Source organism: Centropristis striata, chromosome 7 (genome assembly GCF_030273125.1).
Source record: "Centropristis striata isolate RG_2023a ecotype Rhode Island chromosome 7, C.striata_1.0, whole genome shotgun sequence".
In the NCBI taxonomy this organism is placed as follows: domain Eukaryota; kingdom Metazoa; phylum Chordata; class Actinopteri; order Perciformes; family Serranidae; genus Centropristis; species Centropristis striata.
This window is the reverse complement of record NC_081523.1, coordinates 3,756,632-3,779,570: the sequence shown is the minus strand read 5'-3', so window position 1 is coordinate 3,779,570 and position 22,939 is coordinate 3,756,632. Positions and strand designations below refer to the sequence as shown.

The window sequence follows — 22,939 nt, the reverse complement described above, 5'->3', positions numbered from 1 at the left end:
AAAACCTAATATTTTTAACCAAATAAAACTTTGACTTTCCTTTTAACATTTTCCTCAAACATACAAAATATTTTTTTCCATATAAAACAACATCATACATCTGCTGATATGAAGTTTTCACGCAGCAATGACGGATCCACCAGTGGAACCAGCAAATCATTTTTGCTACATCTGGTATTTTTGTGAAATTTGTTGCTCAGTTTTTTTAATCATCAATTCATGTATTCATCAGGTTTTTCAGGAAAAAAATATCACACTGATGTTGTAGAGGTCTCAAAAAGTTATGTATCAAATATGATACACTTGGCTTTATAGGGTTAATCTCCCACTATATGGATACATACTTCCTGCACTAGTTCTAAAAAAGATCTAAAAGAGTCATCATCATTTACGTAGGACATGTTGCGGCATTGCACTGTTTCCGATCGGACGCCTTTTAGGGGAGCTCCGCCCCCTTTTAGGGGAGCTCCGCCCCATTGTGTGATAGGCCTACCTACCTATTTAGCCTACCTATCTTTAGGAGTTTTAAAGTGGCTTCAATGTTCAATTTTCCAATAATATTCTAATAGTTTCCAGAGAATATCAATGTTCATGTTTCTGTGGTTCTGTTCATTTTGACATGTTGCATTTTTCTTGTTAATAAAAGTATTTCTGTTAAATTTTGGGGTCTTTGTTTTTATCCTTGTGGTATCAAAAAGTTGAAAATTTTAGTATCGTGACAACCCTATTGGCCTTAATTGAAAAATCTACTTAGTCTCCCACTATATGGATACATACTTCCTGCACTAGTTCTAAAAAAGATCTAAAAGAGTTTAAAGTTTCCACCTCTGAGCCCGCCGCGTCCTCTTTCAGCACTTCCTGTCTGTATCGAGCGGCCATCACTCCACCCGGTGGAGGTGTCACGGTGGGATCGGAGCAGATTTTATCTATTATGGGGAGGGCATGATTCATGGAGGCGGAGGCAGCTCAAGGAAAACCAATCCTGTGACACTTTCTCCCCTGCGCTGTACAGCGGGGCAGCAGCAGCAGCTACAGAAGGACAAGGCGAGCGGCAGCCAGCCGGCCGCCCCTGACAAACGTGATAAAATGGCCTTCCTTAACTAAACTCGTAAAGCACGGGGCAATAAAACTCAATCTTCTGTAAAATCCAATTAAGTCATTATCTGACTGATTGTATCTTTAATTGAAAACAGAAGTGACAGTAAATTTCTGTGATATATCAGGATCAATCGATACTGCTGTACAATCTGGTCTCAAGAGGTGATTTATAATGTCAAAGCCTTATAGGTAACTCCACATTCTTCTCTCTAAAACCACTGGTGGATGAAATTAAGAGTAAGTGCGTTTCATAAAAAAACAAGATGGTCACGTTATTGATTACAACAGATGGGGCAGAATCCAATGAATGTTCCCACAGCGCAGCAGAAAGAAAATACAAGTAATTTTCTTTGTCTGTTTTATATTGTTGTTTCCAGCACCACATTTACACTCCATCACTTCGGAGCGTTTTTATTCCCCTAAAACTTGTAGCGACATAAACTCCAAGACTCCAAATTACTTTTGTTGCTGTCTTATTCAAACACAAACACAAATAAACACTTTCAAAGCATGCAGTGGACTTGGAAATGAAGCTCCATAAAACAGGAAACACATCAACAAAACGCAGCACAGTGGTGTACCAGTCGGCTTCACAGAGGCAGAGAAGTTGGCAAAATCTCGTCTGAGTTGTTTTTTTTAATTAACATTTAAACAACACAACTCAAAAGTGGGCAACACGCGGTTAGTTCATGAAGTAAAAAACAACTTTGGGGGTCCTTGTACACACACACACACACAAAAAAAACCACTGACAGTATTTTATCCATTAAAAGACACATGAAACAATTATTTGTTTTATTAATCAATCTGCTGATCATTTTTGGATTAATGGATTAGTCATTTGGTCTACAAATAATCACAAAACAATGAAAAATGGCGTTTGCACTGATCCAAAAGATGACATGCCAACAGTCCAAAATCAGCAAATCCAAACATTTGAGAAGCTAAAATAAACTATGAAACATTTAGCATTTTTGCTTAAAAAAAAAAACACCTTAAATGATTAGCTGATTGTTGCATTTTCTGGACAAACTAATCAATTAATCAACAAACTGTTCAAACTGTCCACATCGCTGCTACAAACCCTCAGCGTCTGCTGTGTCTACAAGGCCGAACCCCAGTGTGTAAACAGCCACCCGTGTGCACAGTAAAACTGGCCTGAAGGGGTTAAATATACAATAGACATGCAAATTCTGAGGAATAAACGATGCCGCTGGATCGGCGCCATAAATAAGCCGCCGCTGCTCATCACACGCCAACGCAACCGAGGGAAACATGATTCATGTCTAACCTGTTCTCCCCCCGCTAACCCTGCAGCCGCTCGCCGTCCTGCAGGAAGCTTTCTGAGTCTCCAGCAGACGCGTTTTCTCCTCTAAACTTTAATCCAGTGACACATTTATTATATATATACTGGGGGGAAACAAATGCAGGTAGTTTTAGCATCTTTTCTGCAGTTTTCAGATTGTTTTTCAGGGTAAATACTGTTGCAGTGGTGCAGGTCAAAAGATTATGAGGTTTTAAATCTGGGAAACATTTTGGTTTTTAATACACCGAGATGGATAAAAAGTCAAAGCTGATAGATTCACTAATGTCAGCTTATTGCAGATATACTCCTATTGGTGTATATTTCAAGAATATTTTTTTTTTGGAGAGTGCCAAAGAGACATTTGAGGTCATTTAGAAACAATTTCACCATTGGATTAGGTTCGTTTATGCAATATCTAGAGCTGTCAAAATGTATATGTACATTTTTGTGATTCATTTGAAATATTTAACGTGTTAAAAAGAATTTTCTGCAGTTATCAGATTGTAGTTCAGGGTAAATACTGTGCAGGTCTTAAGATTATGAGGCTTAAATCTGGGAAACATTTTGGTTTTTAATACAACTAGATGGATAAAAAGTCAAAGCTGATATATTCACTAATGTCAGCTTATTGCAGGTATACTCCTATTGGTGTATATGTTAAGAATCATTTTTTTTGGAGAGTGCCAAAGAGACGTTTGAGGTCATTTAGAAACAATTTCACCATTGGATTAGGTTCGTTTATGCAATATTTAGAGCTGTCAAAATGTATATGTACATTTTTGTGATTAATTTGAAATATTTAACGTGTTAAAAAGAATTCTCTGCAGTTATCGGATTGTAGCTCAGGGTAAATACTGTGCAGGTCTAAAGATTATGAGGCAAAAAAAACTGGGCAACATTCGGTTTTTAATACACCTAGATGGATAAAAAGTCAAATCTGATATATTCACTAATGTCATTGGCTTATTGCAGGTATACTCCTCTTGGTGTATATGTCAAGAATATTTGTTTTGGAGAGTGCCAAAGAGATTTTAGAGGTAATTTAGAAACAATTTCACCATTGGATTAGGTTCGTTTATGCAATATTTGTAGCTGTCTTGTGATTAATTTGAAATACTTAATGTGTTAAAAAGAATTTACACAGTTAATACAAAAAAAAAAAGCTCCGGGCTGCAGCAGTCTTAGCTTTCAGATATATTTGTACCAAACATGGAATTATATTTTACCACAAGAGGGCTAAATAACTTTTGGCAGGGGAAAAATTGTCATGAACATTTTTTAAAGGGAAACCTGACATCTGATTTTAATGTATCTGAATGAAAAGGGGTGCTATGAGTGCCCACATATCTCCTCTTTACAGACAAATATCCTTGATTGCAAAAATGTATCTTGGGGCAAAAGAAAGGGAAAAAAATGCAATTAATCACAAATAATAACAGCAAATTGTGCAATTAATTTGTAAACATTTGTAACTGGTTGACAGCCCAAATCATTCCTGATAAAATATTTCATCTTGGTCAAAATTCTATAAAACAAATGTATCATTATTACAGTTTTAGTTCTAAAATATCAATATTTCAGCCTCAAAAAAGAGGCATCTGTTGGGATGCATTTTTTATGAAATCTTAATGACAATACCTAAATATTTCATGTCAAATATGTCATTTAAATACTATTATGTAATCGGAAGAACCCTGAAAAGTTTTTATATATATTTTTTTTAATTATCTCCTTATTTTATTTTGTGTATCTTCTGGCCAGGCTACTGTGCTGTAGATGGTGAAACGCACTTAAATTTTTCAACCAAAGAGAGAAGTGAAAATTAAATTTTTTCAGTTTCCTGTTAAGTTATTATTGAACCTCGACATCTTTTGACCTGCAGAACCGAATCAGTGCTCTCTGGGAAGGACGGACTCAACTTTGTCTACAAAAAAAAAATACATTTCAAACTAATACGAACTAAAAATAATAAAACTTTGCATAATAAGAAACGAAGGCACGCGGCCGCTCCATTTGGCCTAATTTCACTTCTGACATTTTCTAAAAAAGTGCAACTGATTTCAGCTCGAAAAATATATCTTAGCAAAAACTAAGTCTGTATTCTGATTGTCAAAATATTACTAATATCTAACTAATCCTACTGTGTAAAAAAAACTGCACTGCTCAATTTTACTGTATGCTAGAAAAAGGATTTGAATCATTATTCTGCATGTTGCGTCGCTTTATCTTCTGGATAATTAAAAATAAAACAATTAAAAAAATAATTTTCTGAAGAAAAAACAAGTGTACAACTTTACAAATTCACATTAAGTTGCAGTCTAGTTTGAATCATTTGGTCCAATCTTGATTAGTGATAATCAAAAGATGTCAGTTTAGTCATCTTTATTATCTGGACAGTGCTTCTCAAGTATTTGCAAGCTTTTATTTGTGAACTTTTATTAACTTCCAGAGCCTTTTCTATGCTGGTGAACTGGCTTCAACAAAACATTTAACAGCTAAAATGAGCTAAACTATTAAAACGTGTGGAAAATGTTGTGCATTCCTGACAGGAACAGTGAAACCTGCAGTTTAACAGTGAACATGAAGGTTTTTTTTTTTTGCTCAACTGAACTCGTAATGCTTTTGACGAGTGGCGTTATTCTTAGCTTCTCTTTATTTGGTGACGTCGCCGTCTATGATGGAGTTGACGGTGAAGTTTGGCGCCTCGCTGCCGGCCTCGTTGACGTCAGAGTTCACCAGGGAGCTGATGGACCTGCAGGTCATGGTGGCGTCGTGGACGCTGGAGATACCGTTGGGAGAAAAGGCTAAAGAGACGAAAAAAACAGACAAGAGAAAGAGACAATACGACAGTTACAACCAGCTCACACAACAGTTTGACAGGTGTGTTTGGAGTAGGTAGAGTTGTTCCGAGCTCCAAGTTCTGACTTTCAAGTTCTGACTTGAAAGTCTGAGTGTTAGACCCGCCTTCAAAATAAAAGCAACACATGTAGCTTTCAAAATAAGAGCATATGGATGTGTTAGCAGAGTCCACAACAGAATTTACAAGAAGACTGTCAAAATAAGATGCCTTAAAGCAGGGGTCTCAATCTCAAATTACCTGGGGGCTGCTGGAGGCAGTATCAAAATGACCAAAAAAAGACACAAAATGAAAGAAAAAAAAGAGTTAATTATTTGAAAAAGAGACACAAAATGACCAAAAAAAGACACAAAATGACCAAAAAGACACAAAATTTAAAAAAAAAGACGCAAAATGACAAAAGAGACACAAAATGACCAAAAATACACAAAATATTAAAAAAAGACGCAAAATGACTTAAAAGACACTAAATGACTTAAAAGACACAAAATGACAGAAAAAACTAAATTACTTAAAAAAGAAACAAAATGACTAAAAAAAGACACAAAATTACAAAAAAAGACACAAAATGACCAAAAAGACACAAAATTACAAAAAGACGCAAAATGACTTAAAAGACACAAAATGACAGAAAAAAAGAAATTACTTAAAAAAGAAACAAAATGACCCAAAAAAAGAAGACAAAATGATTAAAAAAGACACAAAATTACCAAAAAAAAGACACAAAATTACCAAAAAAAGTAATTAAAGGAACCTTCCACACACAACACGGTAAAGTGCCATTCATATAAAAGTCACATTAAACTTTCATATCAAGGTGGGGGCCACAAAATATCGTCACGAGGGCCGCAATTGACCCGCGGGCCTCGAGTTTGAGACCCATGACTTAAATAAAACATAGAAGATTATTCTTATTCTCCTTTACAATAATTCTCTAAAATATGCAATGATTAAGATGGAATAGTGGCATCAGAATGTGCGAGAGGCACCAAATTTAGGCTTTTAGGGCAAAAATGTTCTCCGTGGGCCTATTATATATCATAGGCTATTTTTATTTAAGATATTTTTTTTATTTAAATGTGCACTTTATGGAGCTTTGATTTTTTTTTTTTTTTTTTAAAAGCTACTCCTGTTGTTATACAGTATTTATGTTCACTTATATAAACAGTTTCAATAAAACTACTTGTTACATGTCATATTTGACTTTGACTGAACATTTGCTCTCACTTTGCGCTAAAAATCCATCCATTCTCGGCCGGGTCGCGGGGGCAGCAGGATATATCGGGATCGTATATTGTGATATATATCGTATATTGATATTCAGCCTAAATATATCGGGATATGACTTTTGGTCCATATTGCCCAGCTCTAACTCTGAGGCTGCAGGACTTTCTCTACCCCTTCAAGTGAGCTCATTTTTGACGAATATAAACAAAATTAAGCCAGTTTTTCTCTCAATTTGAACCCTACAAGCATGCTAAAATACTTATTTTCAAAATCTTTGATATAAATAATTCTGAGGTCATTCTGTCCATCATGTTCTCATAAAACCCATAAAAACTTCTAGGCTGCAACTTGCTGACAGGACATGCTGCATCATGCATCAGTACGGGTGCTGGTGAATCCCATCAGATACAAGAAAAAAACTAAAGATTTGCATTGACTCATGAAGTCCCCCATGTGAGAGGAACATCTTTACCAACATCTCCACGAACTGGCCCATTATAAAAAAAAAATGCTGTTGCATAAAATACCACTTCTGGGATAACATTCACTTCTCAGAATTATGTGAAGGAAAACATTAAATTGTCGTCTCGCTACGCTAAAGTATGTTTATGTATTGAAAAAGTAAATAAACTGCAAATCTTTCACTTCTCTTTCAGGTATTGAGCTACAAATCTTGTTTCTTGGATACTCCTCAAAGTCATTAAAATGATAAATTCATATTGCCTCATGGAGGTAGAAGGCATAAAATAAAAAATGTCTTCCTACTGTAAGGCGAGTAAATAAAGAGGAGAAGAGAAATACTATAGTGAGACAGACAAAAGTCGTATCATCAGCGCTGCAGAATAAATGGCCCTCGCTCTATTCACCTGATATAAATACGGCTGCGGAATAAAATGATTCCTCAGGATTTATAGCAAATTGAATCAGTGAGCAAAAAGGGACGAACACAAAACAAAAGATCTTTTACAGTTAACATGAGAGCTACAGTATGAGCATCCAGCCGTTTTAACACTTTTACAGCTACTGCACACAGTAATAACACTGAGGACAGGAGACAGAAACAGAAACATACTGCGTTTTTATAGGATAGAATTTAAATAACTATAGTAGAGCTTCAGTCGTCTTTTTGTCTTTTCATTTATAACCTTAATCAAGCCACTCTATTACATGATATTTATCTGTGAAGAAACTTATAGATTGGTAGATGGATGGTATTTTGATTACAGGCAGATTAATTGATCTTGAAACCAATAATTAGTTGCAGACCTAAACACTACAGAAAGAAATGCACTGGTTCTCAAAACGACAGCTGACGATTGAAAGAAATGTAGAAAATAAATAACGAAACCATGTTTTAAGTGACATTATCTCACAAAATACTAGGACTTTTAATCATAGTTTTATGATTAAGCTTTAAATGATTGAAAGCAGGATAAGTGAGATAAAACGATGAATGGGCAGCATTCTGCTCCCGTTTTGTCTTGTGTTATAAATCAAAACGCTGCTGTTATCACTATTTTTCCACAAAAATACTGATATTGCTGTCTATAATGTATTTGTGAAGGGTGATCCGCGATCCGCGCACCAGAGACCGTATGCTGGTGTCAAAAAAACTGCTGGGTAGCGCTCGCTGATATTCAGTTAGTTTTAGCCTAGCTCGTAGCTCTCCTGATGATGAGAACTGGGGATATTATTTCAAAACCACAGCTGCAGAGATATCATTTTATTTGGCTGTGCATTTACATCAACATCATAATACTAGTTTTTAACTTTATTCTATTCTATTTTATTGTATTGGTGTTTTGCTGCTGCTGTAAGTGCAATTTTAACTTAGATTAATAAGCCATCCATCCATCCATCCATCCTAATGTCAGCTCCGACATGAATGCTACACAAATTACAAATTTTACAAATTACAAAACACTGTTTTCCGACTTTTTTTCTCATAAATTTGGCACTTTTTTTCTCATAAATCTGCAACTTTTTTTCTTGCAAATTTGTCACTTTTAATCTCGTAAATCTGCAACTTTTTTCTTGCAAATTTGCCACTTTTAATCTCGTGAATCTGCAACTTTTTTCTTGCAGATTTGCCACTTTTAATCTCCTAAATCTGCGACTTTCTCCTCGTAGGTTTGCCACTTTTTTCTCATAAATCTGCAACTTTTTTTCTTGCAAATTTACCACTTTTAATTTCTTAAATCTGCACTTTTTTTCTCGCAGATTTGCCACTTTTAATCTCGTAAATCTGCAACTTTTTTCTCTTAGATTTGCCACTTTTTTCTCATAAATCTGCAACTTTTTTCTCTTAGATTTGCCATTTTTAATCTCGTAAATCTGCACTTTTTTTCTCGCAGATTTGCCACTTTTAATCTCGTAAATCTGCAACTTTTTTCTCTTAGATTTGCCACTTTTTTCTCATAAATCTGCAACTTTTTTTCTTGCAAATTTACCACTTTTAATCTCGTAAATCTGCGACTTTCTCCTCGTAGATCTGCCATTTTTTCTCATAAATCTGCGCCTTTTTTTCTTGTAGATTTGCCACTTTTAATCCCGTAAAGTCTCGTAACTACAGCGTTAACAGATGATGTTCAGTGTTTCCCAGAATGAATCCTCTGACTTCTGGATTTGCCTCCCTCATGCTTCCTCATCCCTCACCCTCCACCATCTCTCTCTCTCCTCCTCAGCAGTAGGTGGTGGTGGGAGGGGAAAAAAAGCGGAGTAATTTTTCTCCTCATTAACTTCCTGATTGGTTTCGGACTCCAATTTTTGCCCGTGTGCAGTTTGTCACCACTTCCAAACTGGCAGGCCAATCGTTAATACTAATGTTTGTGTAGCTAAGTGCGCCCTGCTCTCGGCGCTCTACTTGTACAGCAATAACAGCATGTGGGTGGAGGAGAGCAGCAGCTGTGAATTAGCTCCGTTCACTGTTAATTCTCTGCCTGTTCATCAGCAGGAAATCTATGACGTGTAATTAAAGGCTGAAAGCAACTGGACGTGTTAGTTTCACTGGAGATGTTAAATCACGACACTATGCTTGTACACGTGTTCTCTGCAGCTTCCAGCTGTGTTTAATACAGATTAATGTTGCTGAAACAGCAGAAAGCGCCTGTTAATGACACCGGAATGAATCGGGAAAACACGATTTATTCCACTTCCTGTCACCACGGTCGTTTTTACGTTAAAAGTTCACATGAATATATATTTGCGATTAAGTGATTGAATGATTCAGCTCATTTTGTTTCTTTTTAATGATGCTTTATAATCATTTTCATGTGAGAATTGTTTATTAGCTACATATTTTAGACATTCTTTACAAAAGCAGGAAAAACATCTATTTAACATTTGAATCATAAGTAAAAAACTAAAATAATTTCATTTTAGGCCCAGAGACTGCTGTAAATCCCTCAACAAATCTTTGAAAAGAAGTAAACACATCAGATTTCCAGTACTAGCCAGAACTCTTTCATTAGTTCCACATTTTAGACATTCTTTACAAAAACAATGTGTATTTCATCAATAAAAAATGTTTTTATTCTATTTAATAACTAATAAAACCAACGATTATTCTATTTTGCTGTAAAATGTTTTGAAACCAAAGCTGCAGCTAATTAAACAATTGACAAGTTATTTTTATAGTCAATTACATTTTCTAGTATGTGTTTTATTATCTGTTGTTATCTGGCACTTTATTTTTAATTTTTATATTGTTATATTTATATAATATAGTGTTATTGTTACCTATTTTGTTCATTGTTTTTCTTATATTATACTATATTGTGGTTGTTTTTGTAACTTTTGTAACAATCTGGAACCAGAATTTCCTTTGAATCCATATTTTTCATTAATGTTTTGATTTTCTTTTTAAAAAGAAAAAAATGCTTGAAAATTGCTTGCAAAAAGTCAAAATACTTAATTTACAACTGTATTAAAAGGAGAAAATCAGCCACATAATGTTTGGCATTTTTTCATGAGAAAAGTTGTAATCAAGTTCAGTTTTGATAATTATTTATCCTGTTAATATATATGTAAATAATCTAATTAATAAATTCCCTTATTGTTTTTTTTGTGAATAGGGTTGTCACAATATTTACAGTATTGACTCATCATGTCAAGAAATATAATAAATTAAAATATATATTAAAATATTCCAAATAAACAGACATTTGAACAGGAAAATGTTAAGATAAGGGTCAATAACATGATCTAACCCAGTCAGTTGGTGTAACCAGTAATTTTTTCCCCATAAAAATCTGATTATATACAGGGAAATAAATGTGAACTTAAATGAGAAAAAAAATACAATCCATGTTTACATTGCAACATTATGGTAAATATATATATTAGGAAAAAAATGGTTGCATTTAGAATATGTTCTGCTCAATATTGATGAAATGTGTAAATGTAGAAATACTCAAAAACAGAATTTAATATGATGTTTTTTAAAATGAAGTAATTATATGTATAAGTCCACTTAAATCAAATGTAGGTGGATGAAGTATTTAATATTTATCTTTTTTTGTGGTTACACCATTTGACATCTTGCCAACCTTTATTTGTCACTGACCCATACAGTCATGGAAAAAATTATTAGACCACCCTTGTGTTCTTCAATTTCTTGTTCATTTTAATACCTGGTTCAACTAAAGGTACATTTGTTTGGACAAATATAATGATAACAACAAAAATAGCTGATAAGTTGAATTAAAGAGCTGATATCTAGACATTTTGCCTAGTTTTCTTGATAATGATTTTAGTTATTATCAATAAAACCATGTTAAATGTCTAGATATCAGCTCTTAAATTAAACTCTTATCAGCTATTTTTTTGTTGTTATTATTATATTCGTCCACACAAATGTACCTTTAGTTGTACCAGTCATTAAAATGAACAAGAAATTGGAGAAAACAAGGGTCTAACAATATTTTCCATGACTGTATTAGTGTCAAAAACAGCCTCATTCATTCTCACGTGGGCCGTGCAAGCTCCACCTGGAAAGTTTACAGTGGAGTTAGTCACACTGTGGAAAGAAAAGCTGCCTGTGTGTTCCTGTTAATCTACAGCAGCAACTAGAGAGAGAAAGAGAAAGAGAGAGTTGTGTACAAGGCGAGGACATTATGTCAGCGTTGCTTCACTCAGGTTGCAGAAAAAAACAGCTTGTAACAAGACAAAGTTTACCTGCTGCTGATGTTGAAAGAGAGTTTATTCTGCCGAGTGAACTTTTGCCCTTTTCCCAGTCACTCAGCACTCTATATAAGATTTCCAAACTATTAAACAGTCTTTGTGTGGAATAACAAAAGGAAGCTTTTTTAACCTCCCACTTGTCCTGTTAAGAGAGAGAAGGAGGGAGGGAGGGGAGGTGCAATCATTTCTGCTGCTGCCAAACAGGGAACAAAAGCCCAGATGTGAGAGGAGATGGTAATTCAGTCTGATGCAGCCGGGATAAGCTCTCTCTCTCTCTCTCTCTCTCTGAGGGTTTCATACTCCACACTCATCCACCGTACACAAGGGTCATAGGGGTAGATTACACTTAAATAAACACACACACACATATATACACACACACACACTCTTGTACTTCTATCTTTGTGAGGACCCTCATTGGAACAGTGAATTCCCTTGCAAGGTTATAATAGTTTTAGAGTGACTTTGCTAGTTTTATTTAATTTTTTATTAGTTTTAGTGTCAGTTTTTGTAATGGGGTATTTGTTGGGTGGGAGATTAAAAGAGTAAATTTTGCCTTTATTTCCTTTGTCTTATCCATCTTCATTATGTATGAAAAAAAGCTGACAAAGACGAAAACGAAGGACATTTTCACTATAATTTTAGTTAGTTTTGTAACCACACAATACAGTTTCAGTTAATTATCATTATCATGTAACCTTTAACCCTTAAAATAAAGTCTGAAATCTCAAAAAAGCCTTTAAAGAAGTGAGGACCGGCTGAAATGTCCTCACTCTGTTGGTTAAAAAAAAAACGTGTTTCGGTCCTCACTATGTGGGAAGTACAAGAACACAAACACACGCACACACGCACACACACATTCTTGTACTTCTATCTTTGTGAGGACCCTCATTGGAACAGTGAATTCCCTTGCAAGGTTATAATAGTTTAGAATTTTTCATTAGTTTTAGTTTTAATTTTGTTTTCAAATTCAGGTTTCAATTCAAGTTGACAAAGACGAAAACGAAGGACATTTTCACTATAATTTAATTTCGTTTTGTAACCACACAATACAGTTTCAGTTAATTATCATTATCATGTAACCTTTAACCCTTAAAACAAAGTCTGAAATCTCAAAAACGCCTGTAAAGAAGTGAGGACCGGCCGAAATGTCCTCATTTTGTTGGCTAAAAATGTGTTTCGGTCCTCACTATGTAGGAAGTACAAGAACACACACACACACACACACACACACACTCTTGTACTTCTATCTTTGCGAGGGCCCTCATTGGAATAGTAAATTCCCTTGCAAGGTTATGATAGTTTTGAATTTTTCATCAGTTTTAGTTTTAATTTTGTTGTGAGTTTTCAAATTCAGTTAGTTTCTAATGAGTTTTTAGAGTCAGTTTGCTAGTTTTATTTTATTTTTTATTAGTTTTAGCGTCAGTTTTTGTAATGGGGTATTTGTTGGGTGGGAGATTAAAAGAGTAAATTTTGCCTTTATTTCCTTTGTCTTATCCATCTTCATTATGTATGAAAAAAAGTTGACAAAGACGAAAACGAAGGACATTTTCACTATAATTTTAGTTCGTTTTGTTACCACACAATACAGTTTCAGTTAATTATCATTATCATGTAACCTTTAACCCTTAAAACAAAGTCTGAAATCTCAAAAAAGCCTGTAAAGAAGTGAGGACCGGCCGAAATGTCCTCATTTTGTTGGCTAAAAATGTGTTCCGGTCCTCACTATGTGGGAAGTACAAGAAAACACACACACACACACACACACACACACACACTCTTGTACTTCTATCTTTGTGAGGACCCTCATTGGAACAGTGAATTCCCTTGCAAGGTTATAATAGTTTTTAATTTTTCATTAGTTTTAGGTTGTGAAATTTTGTTTTCAAATTCAGGTTTCAATTCAAGTTGACAAAGACGAAAACGAAGGACATTTTCACTATAATTTTAGTTAGTTTTGTAACCACACAATACAGTTTCAGTTAATTATCATTATCATGTAACCTTTAACCCTTAAAACAAAGTCTGAAATCTCAAAAAAGCCTTTAAAGAAGTGAGGACCGGCCGAAATGTCCTCACTCTGTTGGTTAAAAAAACGTGTTTCGGTCCTCACTAATGTAGGAAGTACAAGAACACACACACACACACACACACACACACACACACAAACACACACACACACACACACACACACTCTTGTACTTCTATCTTTGTGAGGACCGTCATTGGAACAGTGAATTCCCTTGCAAGGTTACAATAGTTTTGAATTTTTCATTAGTTTTAGTTTTAATTTTGTTGTGAATTTTTGTTTTCAAATTCAGTTAGTTTCTAATGAGTCTTTAGAATGAGTTTGCCAGTTTTATTTTAGTTTTTATTAGTTTTAGTGTCAGTTTTTCTACATGTATTCTACATGGTTTATGGACACCCCTGTACATGTTTGAAGTGGGGCTGCTGTGATGATTTGTGGTCTGATCCTAGACTCCACACTGGATTAACAAACTTTTTTTTGCTCGCTGTGACCCCCAGCGGAGGGGTTTTGTGCTGGCTGAATTTGAGTTGCTACAGCAAGGCGGAAACACAAATTCTTGTGTCATTTGTGATTTGAAAGCAGAGAGAGAAACAGAGAGACAGAGAGAAAAGGGCTCAGCATATCAGTCCACTTGAAGCACATCAATTCATAATAATAATAATAATAATAATACATGAGATTTTTATAGCACTTTTAAAAGGAACTCAATGTCGCTTAACATAACAGAACTGAGACACATAAATTAAAAGATTTTAACCATTTTGAAATGGTAAAAAAAATGTGGCCGTAGATGTTCATACTGAGGCGGCAGCCAGAAATAAATCTGATGAATCACTTCAATTTAATTGAGGATTCTGTAAGTTTTTTTTCTTCTTTTTTTAAAGTATGATGACAGACATTCAAACCTTTGTTCATAAACCCCAAAAGAAGCTTCAAATGTAAAAGAATGACACTCGATACTTTTCATAGTTTGAGTGGAAGAACTTGAGTGACTTTTTGCAGAGAATCAGTGTTGAACATCGCTGATGCTCTTGTGACTAAATGGGGACTAAATCCCTGCAGCCAGGCTCAAACATCAGTCAAGAAGATCAATCACATATCTACGGTTCACGTGTCTGCATACTTTTGGCCATATCGTGTATGAAACATTGTAATAGTATAATGATGCATTTAAGAGTTATTTTTAAATTAGTAAAAGTCAGGTCAGTTTCATTAATCTAGAACAGGGGCCTCAAACTCAAATTACCTGGGGGCCGCTGGAGGCAGTATCAAAATGACCAAAAAAAGACACAAAATGACCAAAAAAAGACACAAAATGACAAAAAAAGGACACAAAATGACTGAAAAAACACAAAATTACTTTAAAAAGGCACAAAATGACAAAAAAAGACAATTATTTTTAAAAAAGACACAAAATGACAAAAAAAACTAAATTACTTAAAAAATAAACAAAACTACCAAAAAAAGACAGAATTACCAAAAAAAAATACAAAATTATTTAAAAAAGACGCAAAATGAAAAAAAGACAAAATTATTTTTAAAAAGACACAAAATGATTAAAAAAAAGACACAAAACTATTTGAAAAAAAGACACAAAATGACAGAAAAACTAAATTACTTAAAAAAGATACAAAATGATTTAAGACACAAAATTACCCCAAAAAGACACAAAATGACCAAAAAAATACACAAAATTACTAAAAAAGACACAAAATGACAAAAAAACTAAATTACTTAAAAAATAAACAAAACTACCAAAAAAAGACGGAATTACCAAAAAAGATACAAAATTATTTAAAAAAGACACAAAATGAAAAAAAGACACAAAATTATTTTTAAAAAGACACAAAATGATAAAAAAAGACACAAAATTATTTTAAAAAAAAGACACAAAATGACAGAAAAAAAACTAAATTACTTAAAAAAGATACAAAATGATTTAAAAAAGACACAAAATTACCCAGAAAAGACGCAAAATGACCAAAAAAATACACAAAATTACTAAAAAAGACACAAAATAATAAAAAAAAACCCCACAAAATAATTAAAAAAAGACACAAAATTACAAAAACAAGACACAAAATTACCAAAAAAAGTAATTAAAGGGACCTTCCACACACAACACGGTAAAGTGCCATTCATATAAAACTCACATTAAACTTTCATATCAAGGTGGGGGCCACAAAATATCATCACGAGGGCCACAATTGGCCTGCAAGTTTGAGACCCATGATCTAGAACATTAAATAACAAATTATTATTGAATTAACACAATCTGTACAGCTCGCTGCAAGTTGTGTTAAAGTTTGACAAATAATCTGAACTCAAGGTCCGTTTACTAGCGGAGCTCTGAACTGTGTCTCACAGTCTGGAATCACTCAGCGTGACAACATTCAATGCACAACCTGTAAGTTACCAAAAAACAATCACCTGTGTGAATTTGTCAGTGCTGTCCAGGGACAAGAGCACTTAGTGGAGGCTATCGTCACGGGAACGAAAATTCAATCTTAAGAATGAAGAGTTGCCTGTCACATGACAAGGTTGGCCTGGGATTAAATGGCTCCCATTAAAACGATACGAGCTGTGTCTAAAAAAATAAATAAAACTGTCCCTGGCCAGTTTGAGAGGGTCCCATGGGTGTCCGAGTGAGGACGACCCTTGTAGAGATGGACGCTCTCCTCTCTCGAGGCAATACAGGCGTCTGGCTCCTCATCATCAGGCCAGCAGAGCGACTTAATGGCCCAGAAAACTCACTCAAAGAGCCGACAGGCTTTAAATACGGAGCAGTGAACAGTGGAGGCTCATGCCACTCAGCTGATGTTCACACCGCAGACCTTCACCCTCGGTTTCAAATCACTGCTCAGATCTGACTTTATTTAACCCATTTAAGGCGGGAAAGCATTACCGTGTTTCTACCATTAAAACTGGGGGCACTGTTGTGTTATTCTACCATTAAAGATGGGAAAGCGGATACGTCGTTTTGTAGTTTTTTCCACGTATTTTCGGTCTCTTGGCCAATGAAATGCATCAGAAAACATGTTGGAGTGTCGTGATGCAACATGAGACTTTTCCAGAACTGAAATCACCAAAAAAAAAGACACAAAATGACCAAAAAAAGACACAAAATGACTAAAAAAAAGACACAAAATGACTAAAAAAAGACACAAAAAAACAAAAAAAAAGACACAAAATGAGAATACACGTGGGAGTGTCACAATGCATCATGGGACTTTTCCAGAACTGAAATCATGGTGGAAGACGACTATAGCGGAGGGAGCTCAGATATAACAGCTATAAGCTCTCAAATACTTTTTGAATTTCATTTCTATCTGCTACAGAGGCTGAAAAATCTATTATTTAGTAGGAAGAGTTGACACTTCTGTTGAATTTACAGAAAAACTTCAGGTTTTAGGGGCTTATTTTAAAATCGCCCAGAGGTTTTACAGGCAGTTTTTCCAGGTGTTTTAGGCCTAAATGGGTTAAAATGATTTCTATCCTATAATCTCACATGATGGGAAGAATCATCTTATGTCGTGTTTTCAGTTGCTGCATGAAGGAACTTTTCTTTTGAAAAAAAAAAAAAATCTCAGAAGTTTAGCCTTCTGAAATCTTGCTGCTGCTGGAAAAGCAACTGAACGACACTGAAGTGTGACCAGTGCTCTTACAGTTCGGCTGCTAGTGGAGCTGAGCTACGACTAATTTCAAGCCACATCAAACACCTTCATCAGAGAACCAAATAAAGAGTCAAATAATAGCTTTTGCATTATCATGAATAACGGCTATTCGTTCTCATTGTGCGTGTGCAAGTTAAATCTTCCACATATTTCTCATTCTTTCGTCTCGCAGATGAAGAGCGGTTGAGACAATTGTTCAAAGGGACTCAGTCTGTTATGAAGCCATTACCGGGGGGTCAGAAAACACTTAAATGCTCATTACTGGTTTGCTGTGGAGCGCCGAGGGCCGACACAGGCTGACAGAAGGCATGGGTGTCGGGGTCAAAAGCTAATTAAGCAGAGAGGAACCTTTGCTCCTGCATTGTTAACCAATCTGTCCCCGGTGAGGATGAGTGCCGGAGAGGCGTGACACAGCCTTCGTCCCTATGCTAAATCTCCATTTCGGCTACTGTGCCCCATCAACTCACAAAATGGCCTGTCAGTCTATCGCCGGGCGTTCTGACGTGGATCCGTCGAAAAGTTATGGATATGCAATAATGAGTGGAGGCGGCCCGATCGATATCCGCGGGACTTTTCTATCATTAGGTTTTAAACAAGAGATTCATGGGGAGCCGACAGGGTAAGAAAAATGCCAAAGTAAAGGACACAGGAAGAGTGAAATATATTGCTATGGAAAGAAGGACGCGTCCCGCGGGTGCTAAAGCTGCCATATGTGTTTATCCGAGTCGTTCAGCTGTTTCAGGGAGCTGCCAAGGAGACGCCATTTGTCAATCCACGGCGAGCTCAAAACAACGCCGGGAAAGTGACTACAAGAGCATGATTAGGTAGGAAAGCACCGGAACTAACCAAGTTTGTTTTGTACACAGATTTCAGGAAAAACAACATCCACTTTGTGTGTGTGTGAGAGCATCACGAGGGTGTTTGAAGTATATTTTACATGTGGAATACATTTACATACATTTATCTAGAGCAGGGATGAGCTAACTTCAATGCTTAAATGCTGCAGGGGGCCACAATGTTTCATGTTCACTACCACAGGGCCACATATAGGAGCGTGCACTTAACCAGATATGATGAAACTGCAATTTTAAATATGTTTACAGTGCAGTAAGTTACCATATTTCATGCTCAAATGCATGTTGAACAGTATAAATAGGAATACAAAAGATTTGAGGCAAATAAAAACTGTGATTTCTTTTTTTTTTCAGTGCAAGAACAGCAGACCAACATTAATTGCAAGAAGTAATTTTGTGCATTTTTATACTGCACTTTTAAGATTTCATGTTTTTTGTCATTTTGTCTTTTTATGTTCATTTTGTGTCTTTTTTTGGATGATGTCATCACTCTAGCCTCTCCATAGGGTAACATTGGGGGGATTTTTTGGCATGTTTTTGTCTTTTTGTGTCCTTTTTTGTTCATTTTGTGGGGGGTTTTGTTCATTTTGTGTTTTGTTTTTTTTGTTCATTTTGTGTTTTGTTTTTTTTTGTTCATTTTGTGTCTTTTTTTTTTGGTCATTTTGTGTCTATTTGTTTATTTTGTGTCTATTTGTTTCCAGTGCAGTAACTTAACATATTTCATGCTCAAATGCATGTATAACAGTATAAATAGGAATACAAAAGGTTTGAAGCAAATAAAAAATAACCACTTACTGTGATTTCTTTTTTTCAGTGCAAGAACAGCAGACCAACATTAGTTGCAAGAAGTAATTTTGTGCATTTTTACACTGCATTTTTAAGATTTCATGCTCAAATGCATGTAGTTGTACTGAGGGCCACTTCAAGTCAGGGAGTATGTGGCCCCCGGGCCTCCAGTGGCCCATCCCTGATCTAGACCTTAAACATGTTAGAAAATCTTAGAAATATAACTGTTATATTAGTTTGGACAGACATTCGCCTAAATTGAAGACCAAAGCATATTCAAACCCTCCAATTAAGGATATCAAGAAGGTTAGAATGTGGGAGTGTCGCAATGCAACATGGGACTTTTCCAGAACTTTGAAATCATCACCAAAAAAAGACACAAAATGACTAAAAAAAGACAAAATGACCAAAAAAAAAAGACACAAAATGACTAAAAAAAGACACAAAATTACCAAAAAAAGGACACAAAATTACCAAAAAAGACACAAAATGACTAAAAAAAGACACAAAATGACTAAAAAAAGACAAAATGACCAAAGAAAGACACAAAATGACCAAAAAAAGACACAAAATGACTAAAAAAGACAAAATGACAAAAAAGACACAAAATGAGTAGAGAAAGACACAAAATTACCAAAAAAGACACAAAAAGACTAAAAAAGAAACAAAATGACCAAAAAAAGACACAAAATGATCAAAAAAAGACACAAAATGATCAAAAAAGACACAAAATGAGTAGAAAAAGACACAAAATTACAAAAAAAGACACAAAATGAGAATACATGTGGGAGTGTCGCAATGCATCATGGGACTTTTCTCATTCCTATCTGCTACAGAGGCTGAAAAATCTATTATTTAGTAGGAAGAGTTGACACTTCTGTTGAATTCCCAGAAAAACTTCAGGTTTTAGGGGCTTATTTTAAAATCACCCAGAGGTTTTACAGGCAGTTTTTCCAGCCGTTTTAGGCCTAAATGGGTTAATTAACTCACACGAGCTGAAGATTAAAACAGTGAAAGAAGAGACAGAAGTCAGTAGAATCTCGTTTCACTTCCTCTCAGGTTTCCTCAAAGCCGGACAGTGTGTGTGTGAGTGTGTAAGTGAGAGGGAGAAATAGAGAGTGAGGGGAAGAGGACATAAACTACACAGCCCAGGCCATTTAATGTCTCTGCAGCCCCAGGCCCGTGTTAATGGAGGTGTTGTACAACACATTACAACGGTGCTTGTGCCCTCAGCAGACAATTACACTGGTATTTAGCTCGTCCACAGGGCCTACGGGCTATCAGGGCACTTAGCAGCACAGCAGGGTGGGGAAGACCGTCTGACAGGCCACACAGGACTCTGTCCACTGGAACCAAGAACCACCACACACACTCAATGAGGCCCTCAGGGGCCTGGCGGGCCCCCAGCAGGGCCACTTTCTCTGCTGCTGGCTCTTACTTACAGACTGAAGCAAGTCAATACCTCAAGTCAGGAAATGGAAAAAACTGTAAAGGAATTTGGACATTTTCTAGGTTTTATTAGCCGACTGGATAAATCTCTAAGAGTGCAATGTCTTACTTTAAGGCATGGGTCTCAAACTTACGGCCCGCGGGCCAATTGTGGCCCTCGTGGTGATATTTTGTGGCCCCCACCTTGATATGAAAGTTTAATGTGAGTTTTATATGAATGGCACTTTAATGTGTTGTGTTTGAAAGGTCCCTTTAATTACTTTTTTGGTAATTTTGTCTCTTTTTTAAATAATTTTGTGTTTTTAAAATAATTTTGTGTCTTTTTGGGTAATTTTGTGTCTTTTTCAATAATTTTGTGTCTTTTTTGGGGTTTTTTTGTTGGTAATTTAGTGTTTTTTCAGTCATTTTGTGTCTTTTTAGTAATTTTGTGTATTTTTTGGTCATTTTGTGTCTTCTTTAGTAATTTAGTTTTTTTTCTGTCATTTTGTGTCTTTTTTTTGTCATTTTGTGTCTTTTTTAGTAATTTAGGTTTTTTTCTGTCATTTTGTGTCTTTTTTTTAGTAATTTTGTGTCTTTTTTTGGTCATTTTAATACTGCCTCCAGCGGCCCCCAGGTAATTTGAGTTTGAGACCCCTGCTTTAAGGTATTTACTCAATTTTATTGAAATATAGAAAAGGTGATACAAAGTACTAAAAACTTAAACTGCACAATCTCTTCATCAGTACAGTCTCATCTTTCTCCAGGCATTTTTTCCAGGCGTTTTAGGCCTAAATGAATGTGTTTAACTGTGAAGCAAGTCCAGAACTACATGCAGAGATTATGTTGAACAAACTGATTTTAGTACAGGTTAAACTTGCTCTTAAACCAGAATTTGATGGGATACTTGAGGTACTTAAACTTAATGATACGAGTAGTAAAAAACATCTTTTATGCAGTATTAATTGCCGAGAAGAAGAAAGCATCGTCTTCTAGCCTTTTGCTTTTCCCAGCTAGTGAAACAACAGTGCAGGTGGTGCAGTGAGTGATGTTCTCAGCATGTCAGTGACCAAAGGAAATGAACTCTTGCTGCTACATGACATGAAACAGCACTTCCTCTGAAAAGGTCACCTCTTGGGTTAGAAGTACCCATTTGTTTCGGGTTTAATAAATCCAAAAGAGTGAGAGGCCTTTTTGACATCTCCAGAATGAGTGTGGCCTTGAGTGTGTGTGTGTACAAGTACATGCAGTGTGTGTGTTTAAAGGGACCTCCTTAACTGTTTATGTGTGTGTAAGAGAGAGAGAGAAAGAAAGAGAGTGTGTGTGTTTTTTTTTTAAAGTAATCTGATCTAAAAGCAGGTAAATCCCATTTTACACACGAAACAAAGAAACTTAGTGACGCCAATCTCTCTGTCGTTTTTTTAACTCCTTTTTTTTTTCCAGAGGAGGCGGAGAACCAGAAACGACAGACTTTATACGCAGTAACTCACTTTGGTGTACAGTACAGTATAGATTGAAGCAAGGAAAATCAATAGAATATCATCTAGAAAGATAGTAATGGATTTCTAACTTAATGGGCTCACACAGGTCTATCGATTAGCAGGATTAACATCTGCAATACCTCAACAATCTGATTTGCATTTAAATTACTGTACGCTCCGCGCTGACACCAATATAACAAAACAGACAAACGTATAGCCGGCGCCGCGGCGCTCGATTTTTGAGGTCTGACATTAGTATAAATCTTGTTTTCGGAGAGAGAGAGAGAGAGAAAAAAAAGTAGAAAGTAAAGTTGCTGTGCTGACAAACTTTGAGCACAGTTTTGAATTTCGAAAAAAAAAAAAAAAGTCTAGACAAGGACAGAAAAGAAAGAAAGAACATAAACACGGACAGACTCGGCTTGAAGCTGTCTCCTGCAAGACTGAAACAGCCATAACTCTTTTGGGGCAGCTCATCTGAGGGAGTGGGCCGGCTGTTGGTGAAGAAACAGCGTGTGTGTCTCTGAGTGTGTATATATGGAGGGGAGATGGGTTGGAGGGGGGGGGGGGGTAGTGTGAGGTGAGATGTTGGGAGGGCAGCGAGGTGCGGTGGGAGTTTGATGGACTGCGCTGTCACCTCCCGCTCGGCGATTTACGGCGGCGAGGCTGCTGACGAGCGCGGGGCAGTAAACAGGCCGGCCGGGGGCGTATTTCACACGGAGCTGGCTTTTATGAAGAACACCAGGACGCCTCTACCCACAGCTCCGCCCGGCCCGCCGTGACGGATGGAGAAAGACGCATGACAAGCTTCATCATTGTTTGTAAATCTTAACTGTTCCCGCTCACTAACTCCAGAAGGCAATTTTGCGGAGACAGCGGGGCCTGTGGAGGGGGAGGGGGGGCTGAGGGGGGGGGAGGAGGAGGAGGAGGAGGAGGAGGAGGAGGGGAAAGGACAGCGTGGCACTCCTGAAGGTTATTTGGATCTCTGTATTTGGCCAACTGATTAGCCCTATCCTGGGAGGGA

General features: G+C 36.1%; 1 protein-coding gene across 1 annotated transcript in view; it reads right to left on the bottom strand.

Annotated features, from left to right (window-relative positions):
- Positions 1 to 1,146: 1,146 nt before the first annotated feature.
- dmrt1 (doublesex and mab-3 related transcription factor 1) overlaps positions 1,147 to 22,939 on the bottom strand; it is a 55,550-nt gene continuing 33,757 nt past the window's right edge. Inside the window, exon 5 of the mRNA XM_059337940.1 lies at positions 1,147 to 5,208. Within this exon, the coding sequence (XP_059193923.1) occupies positions 5,057 to 5,208 (152 nt within the window). The 3' untranslated portion in view covers positions 1,147 to 5,056. The remainder of the gene's footprint in view (positions 5,209 to 22,939) is intronic.